At 41.7% G+C, this 27,333-nt stretch overlaps 1 protein-coding gene across 8 annotated transcripts in view; it reads left to right on the top strand.

The window, feature by feature from the left end:
* The window catches only part of RUNX2 (RUNX family transcription factor 2), a 215,802-nt gene that overhangs the window by 65,756 nt on the left and 122,713 nt on the right, over positions 1 to 27,333 (top strand). For all 8 annotated transcript variants that reach the window (XM_030944314.1, XM_030944315.1, XM_030944316.1 and 5 more), the window contains 2 exons: positions 245 to 401; positions 6,383 to 6,487. In XM_030944314.1, coding sequence (XP_030800174.1) covers positions 245 to 401; positions 6,383 to 6,487 — 262 coding nt within the window. The remainder of the gene's footprint in view (positions 1 to 244; positions 402 to 6,382; positions 6,488 to 27,333) is intronic.

Raw genomic sequence — 27,333 nt, 5'->3', positions numbered from 1 at the left:
GCCTGCACTCAACATAAGGATGTTGAGCGTTTCTGAAGAAATGCAACAATGAAGAAGCTCTGAGAAACGGAGGCAACACACGACGTCTCTGTGTTTGATGTGGCACTTTGTTCTGTGCACAGCAAGTACCAGGCTCCTCACCACAGAGCTTCTTCACGAGCGTGGCAGCCTGCAGAGCGGGGAGGAGAGCACATGCCTCCAAAGTGTGGCTTCACCAGTCGTGATTGTCTCCCTGTTTTTGCAGGTGGTGGCCTTAGGAGAAGTGCCCGATGGGACGGTGGTGACTGTCATGGCTGGAAACGATGAGAACTACTCTGCAGAGCTGCGAAACGCTTCTGCCGTGATGAAGAACCAGGTGGCCAGATTTAATGACTTACGATTTGTGGGCAGAAGTGGAAGAGGTAGGCCACTGCCTTTTACGTGTTAGTAATGATGTTAAAAATGGTGCCAAGATGTCAAACTTCACAATGAAATATTGATTAACCCATAAATCCATTGTTCATAGAATCACAGAAAAGTTTGGTTTGGTTTGTAAGAAACCTTAAAATTCATCTCATTGCAACCCCTTGCCATAAACAGGGACACCTTCCACTAGACCAATTTTTCAAGTTATCAGTCTTTTTTTTTTTTGTAGTGATGTACACATATTTTATTGTCAAACTTCAGCATTTGCACAAAGCTAGTAAGGAGTCTCTGTAGCTTTTTATCAGACAGAGGTTTTGAAAAACTATTCAGGGAGTACCTGCTTCCCTGTTTGAATCACATGGGAAGGGTGGAAGGAAAAGGGAGTATCTGAGATCCAGGTTATGCAGAGTCAGGGAGTGTATTTTGGGCCATGGCAGTGAGAGGTGGAGAATTCCCTTTAGCAGTAGAGCCACTTCTGAAGTTGTTGTAGAAGACCTGTAATTAGGGGGATTTTGCATATCACATGTTCTATAGGTTGTTCTATTCTTTAGGGACTTAAATCTTTCAAGGCTTAGCAGCTGTTGGTAGAAAGCTTGCTAGTGGCTTTTCTGCCCTTTAAACCAAACTGTTGATAACCTGTGAAAATCCCCCCCCTTTTCTTTTGAATAAGCTGGTTGGCTTTTTATGAATTGCTGGTAAGCTTGGGCATGAACTAAATTCAACTTTTGCTTTAAATGACGGGGTAACTTTCAATTTTTTTCATTCCTTTTTTTTTTTAAAGATGTATAGTGCTGTCATTGTCTTCCAGCTCTTTAGGAGTTTCCTATAATCTGAAAACTGCACTGCACTTATAGAAAGCTTTTGTAGTCATTGCAAATTTGCAAGAATTCCTCTTTAAGGGTTGCACAGCAGCTTTCAAACTTCAGGTAATGATTGAAAGGATAGCTTAAAGGAAGCTGACACTGCAATTCTTGTTGCAGGAGTAGTGTTGTGTCAGACATTGATCCAACCAACATATTTTTTTCCCTTATGTGTTTGAAGTAATTATTCCTTTTTTTTTTTAAATTAGCCCTGCATGGGGCAAAACGAAGCAAAATATACAGAATAATTGTGCTGGGAAATTAGCAATAAGGCAAATTTTACAGTGATATTCTTTAGAAAGCAGTTGCAGTTCGTCCTACAGAAGAGTTTTTGTCCAAAAAAAATTTAAACATATGACAGAGGCCCAGATAGTTCAAATCAGTCAGCACATTTTTACAAGTGCTTTGTGAAAGTAAGTCCATAAGCATGACTTACATGACTATTCTTTATTTTAATTAGCAAGCCAAAATTTCTCTTTATCATTTTATAACTTAAAAAGAATTAATAATAGATAATAACTTGAAAGAAAGAATAATTTTGCCAACAGTAATACAACCTAAATATGGAGTTTATTCCCCCTGTGAATAAGGTGTTGCCTATCTCTTCCATTTTTCTTCTTTAAATAATCAGTTTGCTTTGTTATTCTGCTGATGGATTAGGTTTGAAAGTTCTCTGGCTCCATCTCTACTTTACAGTAGAAGTTCAGTAGTGTATCAGCCTTTTAGTAGTACTGAAAAAGGACTGAAATGTGATGCACTACCTCTGATCTGAGGATTTCATTTCAAACCTATGATATATACTTTTTATTAAAGCATAGGAAATGAAATAGACAGCCTAAAGCCTCAGTAGATACAGATACAGACACAAATGCAGAGCTCCTAAAATTTGGTTCCAGTAGTTTAATTTATATTTTTATCTAGCAGACTTGGAATAGACTTTTTCTCTGATCAATCTGGGTAGAATCTATGGAAAAGTGATAGTATAGATAGTATACTTTTCAAACCCTCAACATATTTATTTAAGAGACTTCAAAGAAAAACAAAGGGTGTGCACTGTTTTACTATATTGGCTTTCTGAGTTTTGGCTAGTTTCCCAAGTAGCAATTTTTATATTTAAAAAAAAAAAAAGAAAAAAAAAAGAAAGAAAAAAGACAGACTTAACTGCTTGCAGACTTTTCACGCATGGAAGATGAAGAAAGCTTCTTTTGATGAAGTGTAATTATGTCCAAACAGAGCTGACCCCCTCCCCCTATATTTCTTATGATCTTAACGGAAGAAAGTAGGGCTTTTCCTTTGAAGCAGCCGGGACTCGGTGGAGGATCTGAAATGCTGCATTCTCCTGCCAGAGGCAGGATGGAGAAATTGGTCCAGACTTGTCTTCCAGACTTAGAACAGAGAGGGGGAGAGAGAGAGAGAGAGCGAGAGAGAAGGAGAGCAGGAGAGTTATCATTGATGATGGATTTTTAGAACTCTGCTTAAAATAGAAGGAAAAGAAATCAGTAGTTGCAAACAGAAGTGAGAAAGCTCCTTACATAGACAAATATCAGTAAATACAAGTCCTGAAGTAGAACAGGAAAAAATAAACTAATAAAGAAGTTATTTTTCGGTGGCAAGAAGCTAATCCACACCTGTTCCTGACTTGAGATTTACATCTTTCTAAGCAGCTCGTGCTTTGATCTCTGTATCTCTAAATTTGATTGTGAAGTCTGAATCATCAACTTACCACTTCACCTCCTCTCCCACGTTTTTACTTGCTTCCCATGGCTCAATGGAGAAACCCGATTTTTATACATATTCATTTTGTTTGCCTGACAGAAGCTTCACGTTTCTGTTTGCATAATTTCTCTTAAACACCTTTTTTGGATTCATGAGAGTAAGTAACTGGAGCGTTTGATGCAAACGCAGCAGTTGTTTGTATGTGGTTTTCAGGCGGTAGCTCACTTTTACAAGCCCGATCCACAGCGCAGAGAAGAAAGAATTCCTGTCTTCAATAAGCAAAGGATCATAACCTTAATTTTGTTGTGTCCCGATACTTTAATCACATTAGCATCTAACTGAAAAAATATGCAACACGCACACACAAGCTGCTGAGTCTCCTTTCAAGCTCCTTTCTGGGGTTTGCCTTGTGCTTCAGCATATGTCCATCTCATCCTCCTCTGTGTCAGCTCGGCTCACATGTGTGAATAACAAAGAATGCACAGTTTAGACACACTGAAGCAATAGTGCCAGATGACTGCTTGGCTGGGGAATTTAATAAAAGAGAGCTACAATTAGTCTGTAGCCTCTGAAAGTGGATAGTTGAAATGACGAAAGGCAATAAAGAAAGGTGATAAAAAGTGCATTAAAGGATTTTGTAGCTGAGGAGGGATAGATGGGAAATAGCTGTGGAAGGCATCAGCATCACTGAAACAGAGGACTTTAAAAATTTATTTCATTCTTAATCCTGTAATATGTAAATCATCTCTTGAAAGCTCTGGAGTGCCCTGGCAGGGCCGTGCAGCTCCCCACAATGAAGGGCTCTGTGGTTTATGGAGTGTGAGGGGGCTTCGTCAGTGTTACTTCATCCACACTTGGGTTTGTAAAATACTAGCTAGGGGACAAAACAAATTTCCCTCTCAAATTAGCTGCTTACCTCTGCAGCTCAGGCTGGCTGGGAGGTGAAAATTCAGAAATTCTCACTGTCAAAGTCCAAATGTAGCTCTTTTTATTAAGGAATGTATTTTTTCTAGCCACTGTATCCTGTTGAGATATATTTAGTGTAGAAAATATTGCAGTGATTTTGCAGGTTCTTACAAATAGTATATTTTGTTAATTTTTTTGTCATAATAGACATTTACAGGGATTTGTTGTGAAAAGAGAACAATAGCATAGAAGGCCAAACTCTTCACTCAAAGGTGTATAGAAAAGCCCCTATTAGTGTCTTTGTTACCAGTAATATTCTACTGATCATCTAAGGGTTACTGTGATCCGAATGTCATCAGCATACAATTTAATAGTCACAACTTTTTGGCATGGTAAGCTGGTGCCAAAGGAAGCCTTAAACCTGAGCCTGGAGAACTATATGTATATATACATACATATATATTTGTGCAGTGGGCTGAATTCCTCTTTGGAGAGGAATAAAAGGCACACACACTTCTCAGCCCTGGACAAGCAGTGTGGAGGCACTGCAGGGCTGCTGCTGTGTGTGTGGAGGCTGCCCACACCCTGTGCTGACAGGACACCCAGTTCACCTCTGGCACAGCAGGTGGGCAGGACTGGACAAAGACTGGACATTCAAAATACACCTAACTCTGCTCCTGTGATGATTTAGGAAATAATCATTTTCCAGTGAAAATAGGAAAAGCCACCTTCAGCCATGCCAATGGGACAGAATTCAGCATCCTGAGATTTTTGCATGCTTAAACAGATAGAGGGCAGGTTTAAATTGGACATTAGGAAGAAATAGTGAGGGTGGTGACTCACTGGCACGGGTTGCCCAGAGGAGCTCTAGATTCTCCACATCTCTGAAAGTGTTTAAGGCAGGCTTGGATAGTGCTTGGAGCAGCCTTGTCTAGTGGAAGGTGTCCCTGTACATGGCAAGGGGATTGGAACAAGATGATTTTTAAGGTCCCTTCCAACCCAAACCATTCTATAATTCTATTTGCCAGGGTCCTGACCTTCCCTCTAACCTGCATCTCCCAGAGTGCTGGGCACAGCTGGAGCACAGCTTCACCTGGAAAATCATTTTACTCTAAATGACAGTTGTATTTCCTTTAAAAAAAAATCCATGTCATATTCTAGTTCATGAAAATTATAGCCAAGACAGTTTGAAGTTGCACTCCTGATAATAAATGATGCATGTCTCAGGCAGGTTTGGGGGATATACGACTTGGACCAGAAAGAAAGACCAATTACTAGATTTGACAGACAAAGCTCTGTTCTGTATTATGCCTTATATATAAGCTGTTCTGTATTAGGCCTGAAAAAACTGCATTAAGTTTGTGCTGTTACATATCGTTTAAGATTTGTGCCTTGATTGAATGCCTTCAGAGTTCAGCGAGAGGAAAAGCCCTAGCAGCAAAAATGCACAAATACACCCAGGGAGGAGGGGGGGAAAAAAAAAGAGCTTTAAGTGTCTGGTAAAGTAGCAGCTTAAATGAGCATGAAGGCCAAAGATTGCTGACTGTTTTATTGAGTCACTGTTGTACGCCCACCTTTTCCTGTCTTGAAACAGTTTTCAGTTTTGACTATCTGACATGAGTAACCGTTGCATATCTAACAGATTACAACTGTCAGTGAGTCTCCCAAACGGGGGCCAGGCCTGTGAGAATGTGTGCTCAGATGCAGGCAGCTCCCTTTATTTATTTCTTTTTAACGTTTTCATTCAGCTGAAGGCTGTAGATGGTCTTGTGCAATCTCTGCCTGAATTCAAGCTTTGAAAAGTAAAAAAAAAAAAAAAAAAAAGAACCAAAAAAAGAACCCAACAACGAAGACTGACGATAGCAAAGTACGTGCACACAGACATTGCTCACCCTCACAGGAAAGTTGGGGGCTTTCTTGGTATTTCATAGATGGAAAATGTGTAGGGAAAAAAGGCATGTTCCATAATAATGATATCATCATATTAGCCCTGGCATATGAAGGACTGGGACGCTGACTCCCTGTTAAAACATCTCCCAGAAGGAAAATATATTCTTTCCTCATCTTATTGTAGTCAAGTCAAACAAATGAAATGATAAAACTGTGTGAAGTAAATAACATGTGGTCACATTCTGCTCTCTGTCACACAGCTGCAAAACTGGAGTAAATTTTTAAATTATCTGACTTGCTTTGGATTTACACCACTTTCAATGCAGCAAAGAATTTGGCTTGTCCTCAGCAGTGAATCACTTTTGTTCTGTCATTGTATGATGACCCATTTTTAAATAAGAAACATTTAGATTGTCAACACATGGACGTATTCTTGACATAGAGTAAAACTGAAGGGGAGGAAAACTCCTATGGTCAGTTATGTTTTTAATTTTCACGATTGTGGTAACGACAGGGAGTAATTTTAAACTGATTCTTTACTGAACATGCATGTGACTGTTTTCATGTTGTAATCACTCATTCCTTGTTGTTTTTTCCCTTTGTAGGGAAGAGCTTTACTTTGACAATAACTGTCCTGACAAATCCCCCCCAAGTTGCTACATACCACAGAGCTATAAAGGTTACAGTGGATGGGCCAAGAGAGCCAAGAAGTGAGTATTATATCCTTCTTTTTGCTCTTATGCCTGCTTAATTTTGCTTAACAGAAACCTGTAAATGAAATATGTATATCTTTGTCAAACACTGGTTTTTGCTCAGTAAGATATGTGAGTGCATGGTTCATTTGGAGTCTATTGGACCACACACATACTTGCATTAAACACTCACTTAAGTGCTTGGCTGAATTTGGGCAATCCCAAACCTGATTCTCATTCACATCAAGGTCTTGATACATTATCTGCCAGTGTAAATGAGAACTAAACCCAGTGCATTTATATATAATCTGATTTAGACACAGTAGATACAATCCTGCAACGTGCTGCATTTCCTGAACTCCTGTAAGCTTCCAGCTGAAGACGTTTAGAACAAAACAGGAGCCTGATCTTTCAGAATCAGTCCTAGCATAGAGAGGAAACATATAATATAGTGCCTTTTTGTTTGCCCTTAAATTCTTTTGCCATCAGATATTTAATGCACCTGGTTAATCTCATCATACCTGAAGTTGGTTTTCAGCTATGGACTCATCATAGACCCCCAGGGCCAAAGAAAGATAAAAAAAAAACCCAGTATATCAACAGCATAGTCTTTGTTTCTTATTTGTGTACAGAAAACATATTTTTTTAAAACATAGTCCAGCGGATTTTCACCCAGCACTTTTATCTCCTAGCCATGCAAGCTCACTAAGAATCTATTTGCCATGATTTATCTATTTTGCAATGGCTGTACTTTTATGACAATTGTTTTTTGTCATGTCCTAGCAGTTTTATGGGTAGCAGTTATTTTTAGATACAGTCAAGTCTGCTTAATCCATCAGGATTTATCTGGCTGTCTTTCTGTCTAGCACATTTAGCTGGTAACCAGTCTCACATCATATGGGTATCACTGATGAGCCACTTCTGGAGTTTTTTCTTAATCTAAGTAGAAATTACTCTAAATTGATTGGATTAGCCAGGTATAGCATTATTTAAATTACACTTAGAGATTAAGAATTATTTGATGAATAACCACATTAAAAGAATCCCTATAATGGAAGCATCTCAAATAATTATTTTGCCTTTGATCTGCACATACAAACACGACCTTCAAGGAGCTTTCATGGTGTTTTGTTTAAAATACCACAAAGACAGAAGTAGAAAGATGTAGACAGAATTCATGCAGTTAAGTGTTTCTCGTGCCAACACCCGCTGCAGAGTCACCTCCTCTTACACCGAGGTGGGAACTGAAATGCTCCCTATAAGAACTGTCCAGGCTGGAGAGTTTCACTTTGAAAAACAGCTAAGAAAAAGCAAATAGCTCTGGATACATTTCTTTAGGTACATACTTGTGGTGCTACCTGCTCACAGCTGAGATGTCCTGATGTCACAGCAAGGGGATTTTTGTTCTGTCTTCTCTCTGTGAGTCAGTTCCCATTTTTAATTTTCACTTGCAGCTGGTGCTCCATGTAACTTACTTAAAGGACACTGGCGAAGCTGCATTCATGGAGTAAAAAGCAGGGAGTAAGTTATATATCATTTAGCCATTCCCATCTGGAGGCTGATTCCATGTATTGATGCATCTACAAAAGAGGAAATCTCCTGGCAGAGGACACAATCGTGGTGAAAGAGGAGAGAGGTTTGAAAGTGATGTGTGGAGAGTAGTGTGGATTACCCTGTGCAGCACAGAAAGGTATCCTCCTGTCATGGGGATGTTTTGGTGATCTGTGGATTGAAAGTGAGTCTACGTTTGTAGAATTTAACAAGGTCTCATAGTTCTGCTGGAATTTTTTATTTTTGACCTAAGAGGCCTCTGTATGTGGATACTCATTTGCTGGTGTCTTTGAATAGCTGAGCCTAGAAATGCTCAGTGACTGAGTTCTTGTGGCCTACATGGAGTTACTGTGTCCTTCTTCATCTTTTTCTTTTCTTTCTTTTTTCCCTTTTTTTTTCTTTTTTGAACTTGAATGTCTATTTGTACTTTAGTGTTTTGGTGGAATACTGCAATCTTATCCTTTCAAGTAATTCTGAAAGGATTCATATATCTCTGGAATGGCTCATCATTAAACTTGAATTTGTAGGGAAAGAGTAGCTCCAATGAGCTCTGGGAGTTACATTGAAGTTTTTCTTCCTTCTTAGCGACCCTGCACTTGTGTAGATACATTAGTTTGGTAGCAATCATTCAATGAATGTACCTGGCATCTATGTGGCATAAGGAAAATTAGGTGGTTGGGGGCAATAAGGAATTCAAGGAGCAGCTCTGATAGCAAATGTGTTTGTCTTAAAAATTACATGTCGGCAAATAGTGCCCCTCTCTGCCAGGATCTGTATTTCACTTCAATGTTTCAAGCATGTTATCCTAGTTTTCCTCTCTCTGGCAGCTCAACCAGAGCTGTCACATCACAAACAACTTTTTTCTTAATATACACATCTGGCGTTGGCAGTTGGAGCAACTTCATAAGAGCACATGATCATCATTCATTACAAGATTAAAAAGTACCCCATGGCATCATTGATGTTTTTTAACTTTGATCTTTTGCAGTTGTGATTCATCTCAGTTATAAAACTTCCCTTTAAAGCAACACAACCAATGACTTATTAGAACCTTCATTCTGAGGAGTGTAAACATAAAATTATGCACATCTTTACAAAATGTCATTTACTTTGTTGCCAGCTTATCATTTTAAGACATGACATCATGCTTTAGATCGTGAATTTGTAAGGCTTGTTTATAGGCAAGGCACTCTGACCTTCTGTTGGCAAGTTGACTGGAGCAAACGAAAGCTGCAAGGTTCCCAGCAGCAGCAGCAGCAAAGCCATGACAGACATCACAGACATTTAGAGCCTGACTTCAGGAGTGCTGAACAGTCGTGGCATGCAGGGACTCCAGTTGGTGTTTTGGATGCTCAGCACTTCAGAAAGTCGGGTTCTTAAATGTAAATGCCATTTAGTCGTATTAAACATCTGCTTGTAGAAGCTTGCTGCCTTGCCTCTCTGTTATTATTTGAAAATATTTTAATAGAGACAGTGATGTCAGGTTGCTCTGTTAGGAAAACTTGCCCGTTTCTATAGGAGAAAAGGTCTTCTGATGATTTTTTTCTCAGAAAAGATTTATTTAATTTTACCTAACCTCTTCCAGTCCATCCAGTTTACTGTCCAGGGACATCTTCTGTGTTGCAGTTTCTATGCTGGATTGAGACAGTGCTTTGCACTCTGAGTGATGCAGTCTAGAGACAGGGTAGTATAAGATCTTTGGGAATCATTAGGAAATCCTGCAGATATTTTTCTCTCCTCATAACCAGGATAAAACCTCTGCCATATGCAGATTTTAGCCAGCAGAGCTGCCTTCCAGCTGGGAGGGCTGAAAGGAGTTTTCCAGAGAAGTTTTCATGAGGTCATAACTGACCGACAGATAGCCAGAGATTACTGTAAAGGAAGGCAAAGGAGAAGAAAAAAAAGAGCAAAGAAACCACCCAAATCTTTACCTAAGCCCCCCTTTAATGCCTTTCCCTTACCTCATTACACCTACAGAAATAATGATTTGCCCTTCCATAGTGGTACCTTTAGAATAGAAGGCACATCCTCCTTTCTGGACACTTTTGGGACAAACCCAGTCATGGGGGAATCATGAGGAAGGAGGGAGGAGAAGTCTGTATATTTTTATATTTTGCCTGACTTCCAGAAACTTTAGTTTGTCTCTAATCAAAGGTACGCTCCAAAGTCACCGACCCCGACTTTCTTTGTCAGTGTGAGTGGAAAAGCAGCTCTGAACTTTGAGCTGAAGCGTTTCAGGGCAGAAAACTGCTCTGCTTCATTCAGCTCCCGAGCGTTTCTCTGCTGCCGCAGCTTGCAAGGTGCACACGTGATGAAAGGTATGAGCAAACATCACATCGCCCTTTTGTCTGTGCACGCTGCAGAAAGCAGCGAGAGAGAGCCAGCCAGGGGTTCTGCTCAGCCCCCACATTAACTGTTTGGCCGACCCGGCTTATAAAAAGCAGATAAGTGATTGAGATTTTTGAGATTCCTCGACTTAAAACCATAACAGTTTTTAGGAAGTTCTCCCTCTTTTCTTTCAAAGGCGGAGAGGGTGGAGGGATAAGTCTGAGGCGACTGGAATGTGCTTTGGAGTAGAACAGCTTTAAATCTTTCAGTTTGCCTTTCTTTATTTAATTTTTCTCTTTTTTTTATTTCCTTTTTTTCTCTTCTTTTTTCTTTCTTTTTCCTTTTTTCTTTTTTCTTCTTTTTTTTTTTACTTTTTTTGTTGACTGCCTGTCAGGAGCTGGGCTGGTGGCCAAGCAGGAAATGACACATCGAGAGGCATTTGTGTTGTGCAACATTTTGTGGAACTGATGCAAGGATACATTGTCTGTTTACGCATTCCTCTGCTAACAGCCTGCATGGCAGTAATTTTATTCAGGGACACATGGCATGCTACAGCAAGGAGTTAGAGCCTTACCATCTCTTTATGCAGAATTATCACAGCAGTTAAAACACTCTGTGTGTCCCCCGTTTCGAATAGTCTCTGGCCTGCCTTCAAAAACCACTCTACCAGCCCCCCTTCCTTCCCAAGAATATATTTATTTGACCGTGGGGTTTTTTTTTTGCACTGTGGCAAACTTGGGCAGTGCACAGAGAGAGAGAGAGAGACTTTGCAGAACAAGAGAAAATTTTACAGGCAGGTTCCTACTTCATGCATCTACCTCAGAGTGAATGGAGCAGCGCAGCTTTTTCAGGCAATGCGCTGCAGACGCTGAAGGCGTCGGTTTGCATCTGCATGTGGTTTGGCATGGGGAGGTTTTTAATTAAAGTCAATGCTAAATACCCCGAGATGTGATGAGCGAGTCTTGGGGTTTCATCCAAACTCAAGTTAGAAAATCCGTGGCTCTCTCTGGTGTCTTTCAGAGTGACAGATCTCTGCTGAGCTTGGCTGGGTAGGTCTGGATTTATCCCAGCGGCTGTGGGAGCAGAGGAAGGCAGAGTGGGCAGTCTGGGGTTTGAAAGTTGCTCTGAATTACTTTGTAGAGCTTAATGTATGCACTCTAATGCTCCTTTCTAAGAAACAAGGCAAAATGTGATTGTACAGCCAGAGAAATATTCAGCAGGGCCATGGTTTAGAGAGGTTTAGGTTCTTTTCTGTGACCATCATTAGCATATCTGAGCATGAGCATGGTCCGCTTACAGACTGGGACCTGACTTCCTTGTCACCAGGTCCCCAGTAAGGAGTTGCGGTGTTTCTGTTTCCAGTGGTACAACATCAGGTCCTTACTGTAGTGTAAAAGGCAAGAGAGAGTTTCACTCACCATCATTTGCTGCTGGTTTATTTTTTGCATATGTGTAATTTCACAGAACTGTTCTAGCTGGGGACTGGAGATCCTGAGTGTTCCCGGAGGTTGAAAGAGCTGTGTGTGATGATTCAAGTGCTCCCCACCAAAGGTGACAGACACTGCATATGCCAGTGGTTTAGGTTTACTTTTGAGATGAGTGTGCAACCCACAGAGCAGGGCTCCCTACACTTACCTCATCCAGTAGTGAGGCACAGGCACAGGTTTCACAGAGAAGCTGTGGCTGCCCCATCCCTGGAAGTGTTCAAGGCCAGGTTGGATGGGGCTTGGAGTGACCTGGGATAGTGGAAGGTCTCTCTGCCCATGGCAGGGGCTTTGGAAACAGATGATTTTTAAGGTCCCTCCCAACCCAAACTATTCTATGATTCTACGATTCCATGATGCAAACTATTCTATGATTCTATGATTCCATGATGCATGCTGCTGTAACAAGGTGACCTGGGACTATTGGGGTGGTAGCTGCATCCCAAAGACCCAAGGGCTTGTTCTTGTTTCTTCCACTGTGGCTAGAGAGGGGCTCATGCATAAAATCTCATTGTCTGAGAAGCAGACTGTGAGACAAAATAATTTCTGGTGATTGTGACTTTTTTTCTGCTTGTATAGTGCATAGAGTGAGTCAAAAGCAAAATCTGCTTAGTTCGCTTATGACTTGAATTGATGCACTGTAAGAACTCAGAACTGCTGAGTTCTGAAATCTCAGCAATCTATGTGACAGCACTGGGCCTCTCTCCATAGGAGGACACTGCTACCCAGAGAAGTGACTGAGTGACCATGTATTCACTGTAATGGTGGCAAGATTATGTAAAACAAATGCACCAGTCTGAGCATAAAACCATTCCATAAAATGTCCTCACCAACAGCAATGCAGTTTTGGTTTGTATTTGTCAACAGAACAGATTGTTTCCATCCCATTGTAGAGGGAACACTTGCTTCCAAGCAAATCTATTCCTAGTACATTTGGAGTGTAATTTGGCCATCACAGGGATTTTTTCATATTGCTGCTATTGCTGTTTGTATTCAAAGTGTCCCTCCAAGCTACAGATAAAATCATGGCCCCTCTGTGTAGTTGTGCTGCTTAGTTCTACGATAAGAGAGTTTTGCTTGTAATCTCCATTTAATATAGAGATGTGGAAAAGGGGTTATAATCAAACAAATGAAGTAACAGTGGAAGTGAGTTCATTCTGTATCTCCACAGGGCATGACTGGGAGGAGAGGAAAAGGGGTGACCATTTCACAGAGTCATAAAGTCAGTTAGGTTGGGAAAGACCTCTGAGATCATCAAGTCCAGTCTATAAGCAACCAGCTCCATGTCAGCCAGACCATGGCACTGAGTGCCACATCCAGTCTTTCCTTAAACACCTCCAGGGACAGTGACTTTTTATAACTTTGTGACTCTACTCCATGTTGGTCCTGTGGAGGAAGATGTTATTAAAAAAGGCATTAGAGTAGCTTTCCACAGACCATTTTGTTCCATAATTTTCTCCCAAGGGAACTGTTGAAAATTGTCACTTTTGAAATGCATTTAGCTTGTAGCTACTAATATCAGCTTTTTTTTCCTTACTCTTCAGTGTAGCACCTCTTGTACATCTCCCTTCACTTTCCAAAGAGGTTTGGGAAATAAGGAACTGGGTGAATATATTTGGTAACTCTGCATCAGAATCGTGTAAGTGAAGTACTTAGGTAGCACTTGCTTACTGTCTATTCCAAATCTCTGTTTAAAGTTTTTGTAGAATTTATTTTTATTCTCCATATAAACTTCATTCTCCACTGAAACATGGTCATCCCAGACGTGAAACACAGATGCTGATTTAACCAGACAAGGAATGCAGAAGAGGAAATGAGAATGAATATCATACTTAATTGAAACTTCAGGGGAAGAAACTGAGTAATGATCTCATGCTGCAGTATATTTGGGATGACAGAATCCCTACTCAGATGAAGAACTGGGTTCCTTCGTGCCTGTATCTGCTCAGATCCCCTATTGTAAATCTCATCTACAGTAGACCAGTTTACTCAGCACTATAGTGGCTTACTGTGTGCTGTGGGTGGCTTTCAGCTCTCCAAAAATCAGACCTGTAGAGTAGGTTTCCTCTGAAGTGAATGAAGAGACACAGGCCCTTGCAGAGAGTGATTCATATGTTAATGGTTGTCTTAGAGAGCAGTGAAGTGCCCTTTGGACTCTCATCCCTTTCCATTGATACTGAGTGGAGGCTTGATGACTAGCCTTGACTAGACACCCTGGTTTGGAGATGGCTCGAATCAGATGAGATTTGCAGATATTGTAGTCCCAAAGTGTGCTAAACCTGGTGTAGCTCAGACAGCCCGAGTTAGCTGTAAGGCTGGTAGCCCAGGGTGCAGTCACAGGAGCAGGAGCTCAGTGTTGGATTAACCCAGTGTTCACTCACCTTCTTAGGTGGGGGCTTTGTCTGGTGTTGAACAGTCCCTGCTGCTTTTCTGACAGCTTAAGGAATTGTTTAAAGCTGACTTTGAAGTGTGTCTGCAGCTGCCGTAATGAGTCCAGTGTACATACCTTAGAAATGATGCTATCTACTAACGCATCATTATCACCTCCTGCAGGATTTCAGTAGTGAGGTACTGCTCAGGCCCCACTCAGCTTGGGTTGTGTGAACTGCTGAGATTAAAACTCCTGTTATTTAGCTGTAGGCAGAGTAAGGTTCTCACACTGCAGTTGCAGCTACATAAGAAATATTACAAAGGTGACAATTCACTTTACAGATATTGCCTAAAGGGGAAGAATATTGGGGAACATATTTGACGATTTTCCTAACACTGGGAAGTACTCCATGATTCCAATGTTTCTTCTTCACGACAGAACATATTAATTATTCCTCATTTATCCAAACTTAATATGCTGCCCATTCTCCTGTGGTTCTGAGATGTAATCTTTCCCACAGCGTGGGAAGACAAACCCTTTCACCTGATTATTGCCAGCATAAATGTTTAATGCTTCCATCCCTCTTAAAACTCTCCCACTATATTTTGTGAACTTTACTCCCACTTCATAATGCCCTGCTTCTTTAGTAGCCCTGCTCATTTAAATTCAGGGTGCCAAAGGAGGTATTAATCAGGGTGCTTACAAGTGCAGAATCTGCTTCCTGCTTGTCTGTAATCCATGTGAGTAATGCCAATTAGTTGTCTGCTTCCTTAAATCCTCATGCACTCTCTCATTCTTGCATTCCTGATGCAGTAGACATGGTCTTCAGTGTCAGTGCAGTCAGAGGCACTTGGTGGTGTTTTGTTTCATTGCTCTTAGAGCTCAACAGGAAAATCATCACCTCTGAAGCACCACAGAAGTGTGCTGCGGAAGAAATGCATGATTCCAGCTCTTGCATTTATACTTTAATTTGCTAGACACAGGGATCTAACTAATTTTATTCTGGAGTATCACTTCAGATGTCATGAGACAAGTGGACAACTATTTTTCAGTTTCAGCTGTTTCACATTGGTGCAGCTTTTTCTTGGAAAGAAAAAGGCACATGCAGGCATCATTGTAGTCACAGGTCTGGTTTTGTTTCTGTATGTGAAATCCCAGATTAGATTTTCAAAGAAGCCCAATTTTAATGATTGTATTAAAATGGATCAGAAAGCCAGAGATTACTCTTTGAAAGGGGATGGTGTTGACAATCATTGGAAGCTGGAAAGGAATAGAGACCTGGAAATACAATGCAGGGTTGCTGTGTGATACAAACCACAGGTTAGCAGTTCAGAGGGAATTACACATGAAGTACTTTCTGGGGGTTTTTTGCTTATGTACATATGTAATCGAGGACCCAGATTCAGATTCTTATAAAGCAATAAGAAATGCTTCAACAATTCAGTTTTCTAGTGAATTCATAAAGCACTGTAGATATGTGAAATTTAATAGAGTTGGTTCCACATTTCTAGAATACCTATTAAATCAACAATAATTTAATGTAATAATTTTGTGTTTCATTCCTTGGGTCTCCTATCACCATAGACTCTAAATTGGTGGAACAGAATTCTTCTTTCATCCTGGACACTTTTTGGCTTTGATGATCTGCACTATGGGCCCCCCTTCCACTTTTGGCTTTTTTTGATGTCTTTGAACAATAGTTTGTAAAACCAGCACTGCAGTAAAATCATCACCTCTGTAGACAGAAGTGTTGACTACAGAAGAAGGCTCAGCAATAGAGCTGTGAATGTAAATAATTCAGTGTTTCAGTTCATCAGCTAAGCTGTCCAAATAAAAATCCTTTTTGTAAAGGGACATATGGATTGACTCTTCTTAACTGTAGCTGCCTAAAAGTTTGATATGGTGACTCAGTGACCCACCTCCTGTCCACTGTGGTCAAGGAAGAGTTGTATGTGTGAGTTGGAAGCTGGTTTATCCCACCTGAAGCCTCCATAGGTGTCAGTGGATGTGAGCGAGGGAGAGGGGACATGAAGCAGCCCGGATCCCTGGACTGGCACTGGGTGCTCTGCAGGTGCTTGAGCTGGGTTTAAGCAAACTGCCTGGCTTACCACCAACTGCAGTAGCACACAGCTCTGAAGGACTTCTTCATACTCCTAATTGTTATTTAAACCTTTTAAAAGGGAACTTTGGTGTCTGCTTTCTCAACAGCCATATTGAAGGGCTGCTCTCTGAAACACATTAGAATTTAGGGTTTGGTGAACCCCTCCTTGTTAGACACAAATAACCACTGTGTGGTTTATAAATTTCTTGTTTTCCCCTTCTGTGCCTGCTTGGTTAAAACTCTCAGGCACTCAGTGCAGAGGTGTCTGCCCTGCTTTAAAACATCTTTCCCCACACTGATGGTGCTCTCCTCCCAAGAGCTATGTCCCCTGCAGCTCAGCAGCTCTCATACGTGATCCTCATCAGCTCCACAGCAGAGTCAGACAGTTTAATGAGCCTTTATCTTCTGCTGTGCCAGAGTGAGCCCAGGGGATGTCTGTGAGTGCCCTGAAGAAGGCTCACACAGCAATATTTATCGCCCGCGGTGTGAACACTGCCGTAAACTTCCCTGGGAATCAGGGCAGCAGGATTCCAGCACACCAAGGATACTCAGTATTTAGGCAGGGTCTGCTCTTTGCATCTGTGCAGACTTACTGATCTGTGTTATTAGTTTCACTCTTCTTCATGTTTGCTATTCCTGAAAGATGGCAGCAAAAGAGAAACCTGATAACAGTTGGCTTGTAGAGATAGTCTTTATTACAGGAGAGAGCAGGAAGGACTTGGTGCTTCCAAAATCCAGATAACAGTGACTGTTTTTTAGTCCCAGCTCAAAGAAGAAGGAAGTTTTTTGGGAAGTGTGTTTACATCCATGTGGGATGCAAAGTAAACACCTCACTAACTGCATACATGTCATGCAAATTAAATGAGAACTTTTTCTCTGGTGAGTTGGTGTAAAAGGGAATAACCAGTAGGTTTAAGGTATGTGACAAAGGGGATACTTACACATCAGATATATAATAACTTGTTGACTTTAAACAAAAAGATTTTTTTTTATTAAAGAGCAGGTAGCTTGAGCTCTGCATCTTACTTTATGCATATGCTGCAGACAAAATTTACAGTAGGAAAAGTCCACACTGAGCACTCAGAATTGGGACATGCCGATGAGTTTTCAGTGTGGCTTTAATTCATGCCTGTTGTGTGTGAGAGACAGAAAAAGTCCTTCACTGTAGGAGCATGTGCTGGTTTATCCATAGGACAGCAACTTCCTGTGGGATGGAATCCATCCACTTACTCTTATTTTTCACACAGAGAATATTATCTAAGAGCACCTTATTTTTAGTGACTTAACTACAGTCACTACAAAAAATTGTGTGGCAGAAGCATAAATCTGGGTCAGCCATCAGCTACCTTTGCCAAGCTGTAAACAGAGCTTTTAACTGATAAAATCTAATGAATTTTTATTTGATGAAATTTCAGTTTTCAAAGTTACATAATTTTACCAAATCTGGATGAATTTCCATGGAGGTTCTAAAATAAACAGCCAGTCTGCTGAGCCAAGTTTGAAAACTCCACTCCAAAACAGAGTGACAAAAAAAGCTCCTTCAAGAAAAGATTGCCAAAAATGTTTTTCGAGGTGCTAGGTTTTCCCTGAGCTAACTCATTTCCAGGAATGTCGGACCATTTTGGTTGAAATTGAAGAAGTGTGTTCCATACTCATGCAAGAAAAAATGGAATGCAAACAGTCAAAGTTCAGTAAAGTTGGGAGCAACTGAAAATTGGGTTTTGTAATGGGAAGTGTTGGGTAACAGGAATGATAGGCTGTTCTACCAGCTCCAACTGTAACATATTCAATCTAACGTGTTATTAATTTGAATTGAAAAATAACCCATGAGCTTCAGTGGAAATCCTGCGTAGGAAATTAAGTTGGCAGCTGGAAGGGGCTCCTCATGGGCAACTCTGGAGTCAGCAGGTCAGGTTGGTGACAGGCAGGGGATGAGTGAGGTACCATCTCCAGCAGCCCTGGAGAGCAGGGCGTGACTCCTGCCTGTGCACCGGGGACGTGCTGGAGGAGGCAACAACCTTTGTAGAAGATGAAACTGGGGCCACCACAGCCAGCAGGGCCTCTGGAGGTGTTGTGGGTTAGAAGGCAGCGTGGCCCCGGGCACCAGTGCTTGGCAGGGCTCTGCTTCCCCACCCTCAGCCTCTCCAGAGGGGTAATTTGGGGTGCATACTCTCCAACTGAATTGGCACGGTCTGCACAAGCACTGCAGGCTGTAACACACACACACACACACACGGGGTGTGAGCCCAGAGAGGTTTGGGCTGTGTTTTGGGACTCTTCAACGTGTCCAAGGTGTGGAGCCTCCTCACTGCCACCCCTCCTGCACCTCAGCGCCCCTTTGTCTCACTGACAGAGCCAGTGAGGGCAGTGCTGCTGCTGCTGCTAAGGAGTATTTTTAGGCAAAATACCCCCAAGTGTTTAGGAACCACAACCACAGGAAATAAGCATTGATAAAACCACCCCAAACCGTACCCTGAAAGCTCCCTGGGTTGGGTTTGCACCCTGATTGAGTCCTTTTCAGCTCAGGGGAGAGGCAGCCACAGCCTGTGCCAGGCACCATCCAAACCTCATGGTGGGCACCATCCAGACCCAGTCTCATTGCTGAGCTGCAGCTGGAGTCACTGATTGTGGAAAGGTGGAAAAAGGCTCTTCAGTCTCCTAAGAACCTTCTGGCAAGGGTGTGGAGCCCTGTAAAATCTGTGACCTTCTGCAAAAATGGACTGGGTGAAGGTGACCCAGGGGCACTTTTTGGAGATGTTCAGGTATTCTGATGTCAGCCAGCAGAAGAACGCTTGTTACCTTCTCGTCTTTTACATGGCTCAGAGCTGCTGAAGAATCACAGAACCATTAAAATTGGAAAAGACCTCTGAGATCATAAAGCCTAATGGTTAACCCAGCACTGCCAGGCCCACCCCCAAACCATATCCTCAAGTGCCATATCCATATGTTTTTCAAACTCTTCCAGGAACAGTGATCTCACCACTTTCCTGGGCATCCTGTTCCAATGGTTGACCCAAGGTGTTGGGTCCATTAAAAACCAGCAACCAGAGTTTTAACAGGTCTGAAAGCTGTTCAGAACAGTGTTGGCAGTGTTGCAAGTTTCACCTGAGATGTGCTCCTGCACAGAAATCTTTCCCTCCTTCTCTGTGAAACACACACTCTCTTATTTGAATCTACCCCCTGAAATGAGGCTGCAGGGACTGTTTTCCTTGTTGACTCCTTAACCATTCACTGGAATTGGACTCAGGGATGAGTGTTCTGCTGCCTGGGTTTTTATTAAGTTGAAAAAAATTTTCTTTGGGGACAGATTTGAGTGCTAGGCAAAAGGCACATTCACAGTTTTATTCCCCTCACTACTACAACTTAATTTAAACTTTTCCCTATGCCTTTTACTCTCATGGTGTTCCCATCCTTGGGAGCCAAGCAGCTTGAGAGCTGAAAGAGAAGTGTTGTCAGGAGGGTGATTAAAACAGGGATTGATGCAGCTGGGAGCCAGGGTTCAGTCACCTCCCTGGGCCCCTGTGTTAGTGTTATGTCAGACACAGTAGCTTTACCCTGCACTGCGAGTTTATGCGTTTTTTATTGTCTGATGCTGCCAGAACATGCTGACCCCGGAGTAGCTGGGCTGTGCAAGCACTCAGTGGTGGAGGGCAGTGAGCTCTGAAAGCTGCTCATGTTCCCCCTTTAATTTGTCACTTATGGGTCATATCTTTTTTACATTTACATTTTTAAATTAGTTCAGCTTGTCCCAATCTTCAGTTCCAGAATCCATGCTGAAAATTTCCAAACTTTACAAGTTCTTAAAAAACTTCCAAAATCCCTCACTTAATTGACGTTCAGTATGCTGAACAACTTAACAGTTATGGGAAGGCTTCACATTTCTATAAGGACACCAGTCTGGGGAGAGATTAGATTTTAGGGCTCATGTGCAACATGCAACAGTTGTGTCTACTTGGTCATCTGTTCAAAGAGGAAAGTGAAATTTGGTCCAAAATTCAAAATAAAAAACCCCCCAAAAATTGACATAAAAGTTGCACTGATCAAAATAAATTTTTTCCTCCAACATAAATTCCATTAAATGTAAAGCCAGACTCAGCAAATGCTTGAGATCTCCCATATGGACTGAAGAACAGTTTTACATTGGAGTGTAGTACACTGTTTTGGAGTGCATCTGAGACTGCTCCTGTTTTGGAAGCCTGCTCAGTTCTTCTTGGAATGACAATTTAGGGTGCGTGTAGCAAAAAGCAATGTTAGCATATTTGGACCATCAGCATAAAGGCTCTTTGTTAGAATAAATGTTTCTTTTTAAAAAGAACAAAACAATCCTAACCTTTGCCAGCTTTCTATCCTTTCATCTCATGTCAGGAAATGTGGAAGACCAGCTCTCCACGGCCACATGAGTAAGGCAGGGATGTAGGAGGGTGGTTCAGTGGCTGACACATTTGGACACAAGTTCTTTAAGTCTGTCATCTGTTGTCTCTGACATCTTTGTGATGTTAGTGCATTTGAAAATCCTTCCAAACTTGCTGATATCAGAGGAAACTGGGTACCTCTTTCTCTTGGCTTCAGTTCTGTGTGAAATATGAATAATGACACTACTCTACTCCAGGAATGACATGAATATGAGAACATGGTGAAGATCAAGGTGTTTGTTTACTCAAGTTGTGTTTTTTAGGCATATTCCCATCCAAAGTACATCAAAATATGAGTCAGAAAGCTTCACTTTCCTTTCATAAATGGAAACATCTTTACATATATGTTTTTCATTTCATAGATGGGAAGAAATGGGTTTTGTTTTTCCTCTTCTGTTAGCTGTGAGTTCTCACCCTACACTGCTGCTCCATATTGCTGTGTCAGAACAAGGTAGTTTTCTTAGGCTCCAGATCCTAATTCCTTTAACTCCTTGGAGGCATTTCTGGAGGTAGAGGTGGCTTGATAGGAGCAAATCTGTCATCAAACCAGCCCTTAATCAGAGTTAAATACCTGGTGCTGCTTTCAGAGAATGGCAGGTACCAGGCTCCTGTAGTGCCTCCTTAGGAGCTCTCCAGCCTGGAGAGGTGAAAGCCAGACAAGATAGAAAGTCTGGAAAGCTGAAACCCCTGGATGGATACATATTCTTCTTGCATTTGTCTCATACCACTGACTGCTGAATGACTGCTCTCAGGTGCACAAGCTTTTACCAACCGAGTGTTTTGTGACTTTGGGGAAGTGGATCAGCCACGTTTGTGCAGCTGAGGGGAGGAAGCTCCGCAGCCGGTGCGGCGGCGCCGGCGCGCGCATGTCTTGAGGGGTGGGGAAGGCAGCCATCCTTAACCAAACATTTGGAACCTGCTGTTTTAGCTGGAATAGGAAAACCAGCTTGACAAGAATGAACGGCTTCACCAAGCGACATTCAAGGGAGGTTGGTGGGATTTTAAACAAATCTCCTTAAGCAAGCATGAAAACAAGCTATTTAGCACTCATTAATGTCTCAGGTTAAACTCTTGAATAATTTGTCATGGTTAGGCTCTTTTGGTTTCATTGGTGTTTTTCTAGTGACTAACGAGATGACAGCTACACATGCTTCTTGGTATGCCACTGTTCACAATAGGGTTTAAAGTTGTGTATTTGTTATTGATGTCATTAAAGTGATGGATTTGAGCTTGGTTTCTGAGGCAGCTGACTGGGTGGTTGGGACTAATTTCTAGCAATGGTTTTGGAGGTTGAAACCAAAGTGTGTATAAAAGGAAATGTTTCTTCTTTTAAGCAAATAATTTGAACCCAGATGAATGAAATTTAAGCAAGTGGGCATCAACTCTGAGTTAATTTTGACATAGTTGTCTGGAAATCATCACCAATTAAAATATTTTTGTGAGCTCAAATGTAGTATTGTCTTTCGGTGCTTATGTAAGAGAGGAACAAACTGCTTGTTTAACCCCAGCCTTGAGACTACTGGCCAGAATATCTGCCTGAAGTCTTTGTCATATGGAGCTGGGAGGGCATGAACCTTGGCAAACCTCACACTGCAGGGGAAGGCAATTTTCCCGCCTGAAATGAAAAAAATTCATAAATTTGAACAGATCACTTCTACCGTGCAGAAGTCGTTCTGAGTCTTGGCCATTCAAAGAGGGAAGAAGCAGCTCTGTGGCCCAGGGATCCCAGTTGAGAGTAAAAATGAGTCACCTGGATTGTCATAATTGGGTTCTTTCATGTACTCCTACAGACTGAATAGCCAGGAAGATATTCCTTCATTTGTACACACCTTTCACACCTGCACATAAAGAAAACCTTTGATCTAGTGCTTGATGGAACAATGAGTATATGCAGAATTAAAATATGCACACAATGCTGAGATATTTTAATATCTTTTTAGACACAGCACATGTGAAATAATAATGAATACTCTGCTTGATGGGGAGAAGCACTCTCTGCAGTTTGAATTTGGCCTTTTCATGAAGATACCTTTTTTTTTCCCTGGTTTTTATGTTGCAAAGAGGGTTGAAATGTTGAAGACTTGTATAAATGCTTCTTGCTGTACTTCCAACCACAGTCTCACTTATTCAATGAGACAAACATTTATCATTTAAATTTTTCTTACTGAAGTTCTATTGAGTTTTTTGCATTTTCTTTTCTTATGTTATTTTCCTACATATGCATATATATACATAATAGTACAGCATGCTTATGAAACAGCCTATCACCAGTTTTTGTTGTCCATTCCATGATTATCATCCTTTCATGCCTGTACAGTAGTGTGCTTCTTTTATTCAGACTCCTAACCCTGTAGATAGATGTTCAAGTATTTCAACACAAACAAAGCTGTTTATATTATATTTAACTTACAGAATCATTATAGCTTTGGTATGTATGCATGGAATTTACCCTACTGTGAAGTGTTAACACTAGACCTGTGCCTCACTTCAGTCTGCAAGAAAGTAGATCTGAAATTGCAGTTAATTTCAGCTTCCAGTTGAGCCCATACCAAGAAAATTTCAGGGCTTAGTCGCACGATTGAGTTACACGGGATGTCTCTGTTTCCATGTCAGCTGAGCTGCAGCAGCTGCCTGGAAGGTGTTCTTGGCCCCCATAAATGTAAGTTGATTTGATTTATCTTAGCCCTCAATAAAAGAGGCTTCAGATAAGTAGAATCACTGTGCGTTCACCAAGGCAGGGAGTACACGTGCGGCTCTTCACCATCTAGGATCAGGACTTGGTAACCCATTCCACCCTGGGAAGTGGCTGTGTGTGTGTGTATGGTCCTGTACTGGTGATTGCCAAGCCAATTTTTTGGACTTACATTAACATTCTCTTTTAAAAATTACCTGTTGAATCCTCTTAATCTGTGGGTTTCTTGTTTGCATAAACCCAGTTTGTTAGTTCTCTCTGCAGCCTACAACACTGTTACTCACAGGAAAAGGTGTTTTGAGGGTCTCATTTGAAACAGAAATTATTTTATTTCTCAGCCTGCTTGGGAACAGACTTATTTAAAGAGGCTTTCGTAGATATTTTAGTCCCTAAATTTTACCCCAGTCTTTACTGCTTAGATATTCTGGATACAAAATAATAGCTTGCATTTGATTACCTTCAGCTCTATAATTCCCACAGTATGTAATATTGATTATAGAGCAACCAACAGCTGATTCAAGACATTTTCTTTTAAATCCCCTGTGGCCTATTTTGCTTGCTGAGGAGGATGAAGTTGCAACACTTCTCCAGGACATAGGCAATGAGCAGGATCTTGAGCTCTGTGTGGGAGGGCAGACTGTGGACCCGGCTCCTGACTTCTGGTGTGAATGAGAACTTATTCAGTTGTTTCAACTCAGAGTGAGTTATTTAAACTGGCATCTCTGGATTTATAGCAACCTCTGGATTTATACCCTTAAGCTGCTATTCTTTAACAGGTTATGACTCTCCTTAGACAATGGATTTGAGAAAGTAGTGAGTTTGGATTTCCCACTTAGAATTTCCAGTGATGGGATTGTTTGGGTTGGAAGCATCCTTTAAGATCATCTAGCTCCAGGCCCTCTACCATGGCTTTCTGCACTTTGTGCAGCCCTTTTGAACAGTCAGGATTTCCAGTTCCTTAACTCCTAATCCTCAGGGTATTTTCTCTACTCTGTGGTTGTCTAGCAAGTGGTGTCTGTCCCTGTAGTGATTTTTGGTGTCCTGAATGACATTTGGTTCTTGTTATATTTTGATATGGGTGGTCCACGGTTGTTTATAAATATGCATGTCCATGGGAAAGCTCCCAACTTTTTCCTGTGGATGAAGATGAGATGTTTGTAAAGGAGAAAAAAGACAAGAAGGTAGGCCAGCTCCTTCCTGAGCTCAGGTGGATTTTGCATTCAGGATTTCTCAAGGTCATGCCTAGTGGGAAAAGCTGACATTGGAACCTAATGCAAATACAACAGGAAGGGCAGAGGGGGTCACAGTGGAGGCATCTACCATAAGTGCCTCAGGGTTCCCACTTCACCTCTCCAGGGAAATTGGAAAATTTGTGAGCTCTGTAGACTGGTATGACAATAAATCTGTGCAAGAAGGCACATGGCTTTGTCTTGCACTTCCTGGAGCAGGAGGAATCCCAGGGGCTGGGGGACGTGAGGGCTGCTTGGGTGTTCTGTTCCAGCCATGGCTGTGCTGTCTGTGGAGGACAACACTCCCCAGTGCTCTTCTCATCAGCATCTCACCACTTCCCAGTGCCCTTCTATCAGCATCAGTCAAAACAAGCTGGCTTAGCAGAGTGCTGCTCCAAATCAGCAGTAGCTGTGGTGGAAGATGAGTGAGTGAGAGGCAGGGTGTGATAACCCTGGCAGCTGGCACAGCTGCAGCCTGGAGAGGCCACGTGAACACAGCCCTGGCTGTGCTGGACTCCATTACCCCCCCAGGCTGACAGAAAGTCCGAGCTGTGTGATGGATAGCAGGGGCTGTGGAGTGGACACTGACCAGGTTTCCATTAAACATCCTGCTGAGATCGGCTTCTGCTTTGGGAATGGAAAGTGAGCTCCAAAAAAGTCAGTTCCCATTAGCTGAGTGCCTAAGCAAGATTTATTTTTTAAAGCATTATTTAAAAATTTATAGAGTTTGTTAGGCAAATAAAAATTTTAGTCTGAGTGAGCTCTACTACAGTGTCAGAAATCTTTGAAAACAGAGGCTGTTCTTGGAAAAGTTGACAGTGTACTGGCCATAAACCTGGTGCTTCAAGACCTTATTGGTCATTTCTCCCTTATGGGGGAAAAATAATTGAGATCTATTAGAGGGCAGAAAGCCTCCAGGCTGTTTTAATCTGGAATTCTGCAGCCTGACATTAATGAGAAAAACTTTTTTTTTTTAAGCCAGTATTTGGCCACTTCATTTCTACATTACAGACAGTAATAAATCATCAAGTTGTTTGTGAAAAGTTTGGCTTGATGCATTTCTAAATGCAAGGTACCAGTGCAGTCACTGTGAAATTCCATTTCACTGTGGCTCACAGTATTGCAATGACCTTTTTTTTGTCTTTTGTAATTAATAGCTTCGTTTTCTGTCACTTCTTTATGGCTGCCTATATAAATATTTCTGAAATGGAGCCTCTCATATTTGCTAACCTCCTCGTTCATTAGCAGCAGTGAACACATGGGAGTAATTTGGGATGCCAGGTGTGCTGCTCTCTGTGTTACTGTCCAGAACGTCCCTCCTGTTCACTCAAATTGTGTTGAAAAGCTTGAAGAGAAAACATGGAAGAGAAAAACATGGAAATGGGGAGTTCTCTCCTGATGCTTCATATATGTTGGCCAGGATGCAACCATAAAGAGTACTTGGTACAGCCAAGCAGTAACTGATGTCTCCACATCCCCATCTCTAACGACTTACAGTTCACAGAGAAGCAGAGCAAATTACTAAAATTGTAACTTTTGAGAAAGTAGACGTAAATGTCTAGTGCTGTTAGGGCAGTGAAAGGATCCAGCATGTTTTGAATGATTGTTTTGATCACATTGATTTAAGTTCAGTCATTTCTAAAACAGAGCAGAACCTGAAGTGCTCTAGAACCTACCAATAAATCCTGAGCAGTGGTGATGGAGAGACTGATATCTAAAAAGCCCATCATTTCAATATTAGTTGATGAAATATTCAATTAAATTGGTTTTTTCAGTGCTGATAATTTTCTGTAGACCTCATACAGAGCAGATAAACACTTTTCCCTGCTTGAGAGGATTCTGGCTTTCCAGAAGCATTAACCAGTAATTCTGAAGTGCTACAAGTCATGCAGTTCATGACAGAGTTCCAGAAGCATCCAGACAATACTCTTTGGCAGATGGTGTGGCTCCTGGTCCACTTCAGGGCCAGGAATTGGACTTGTGATCCTTGTGGGTCACTTCCAACTCAGATCATCTTGTGATTCTGTGATGTAAGAAGAAATTCTTCCCAGTGAGGATGGTGAGGCCCTGGCAGAGGTTTCCCAGAGAAACTGTGGCTGCCCCATCCCTGGAAGTGTCCAAGGCCAGTTTGGATGGGGCTTGGAGCAACCTGGGATAGTGGAAAGTGTCCCTGCCCATGTCAGGGTGTTGGAACAAGATGGTCCTTAAGGTCCCTTCCAACACAAACCATTCCATGATTCTATGTCTTTAGCATACTTTCTTAATGATCTGGCATGGACAAGAAAGTCCAAACCTGCATATAAATACCACAGGTAAACAGGCATCCACTGTGTTCAAGCGTGGGAAAAAATCTTCAGAGGTTCCATCTTAAAGAACCAGGATGAGTGGAAATCCCCATCAAGATAAGGAACCTACGGACTGTGCCATTACACAAAAGACAGAGAGAACACTGGCATTTCCCAGAGTTTTGCCTCCAGGGCATGGCAAAAGCTAAGGCTGTAATCATTTGTGGTCAGAGATCTCATTGTACTTTCACCAGCATGTTCACATTGGGTGGTGAGCGCCAGCCAGCACAACCTTACATGGAGGAGTTTTCACTGCTGCTTCATGTGATTAGTACCTTTTGATCTGATTGATGAGTTCCTGATTTCCATGCAAAGTCCCCAAATTACCTGATGTCATTCACTGGTGAGGAC

The sequence above is a fragment of the Camarhynchus parvulus genome, chromosome 3 (assembly GCF_901933205.1).
Source record: "Camarhynchus parvulus chromosome 3, STF_HiC, whole genome shotgun sequence".
NCBI classification, from domain to species: domain Eukaryota; kingdom Metazoa; phylum Chordata; class Aves; order Passeriformes; family Thraupidae; genus Camarhynchus; species Camarhynchus parvulus.
This window is presented reverse-complemented; position numbering and strand designations above follow the sequence as displayed.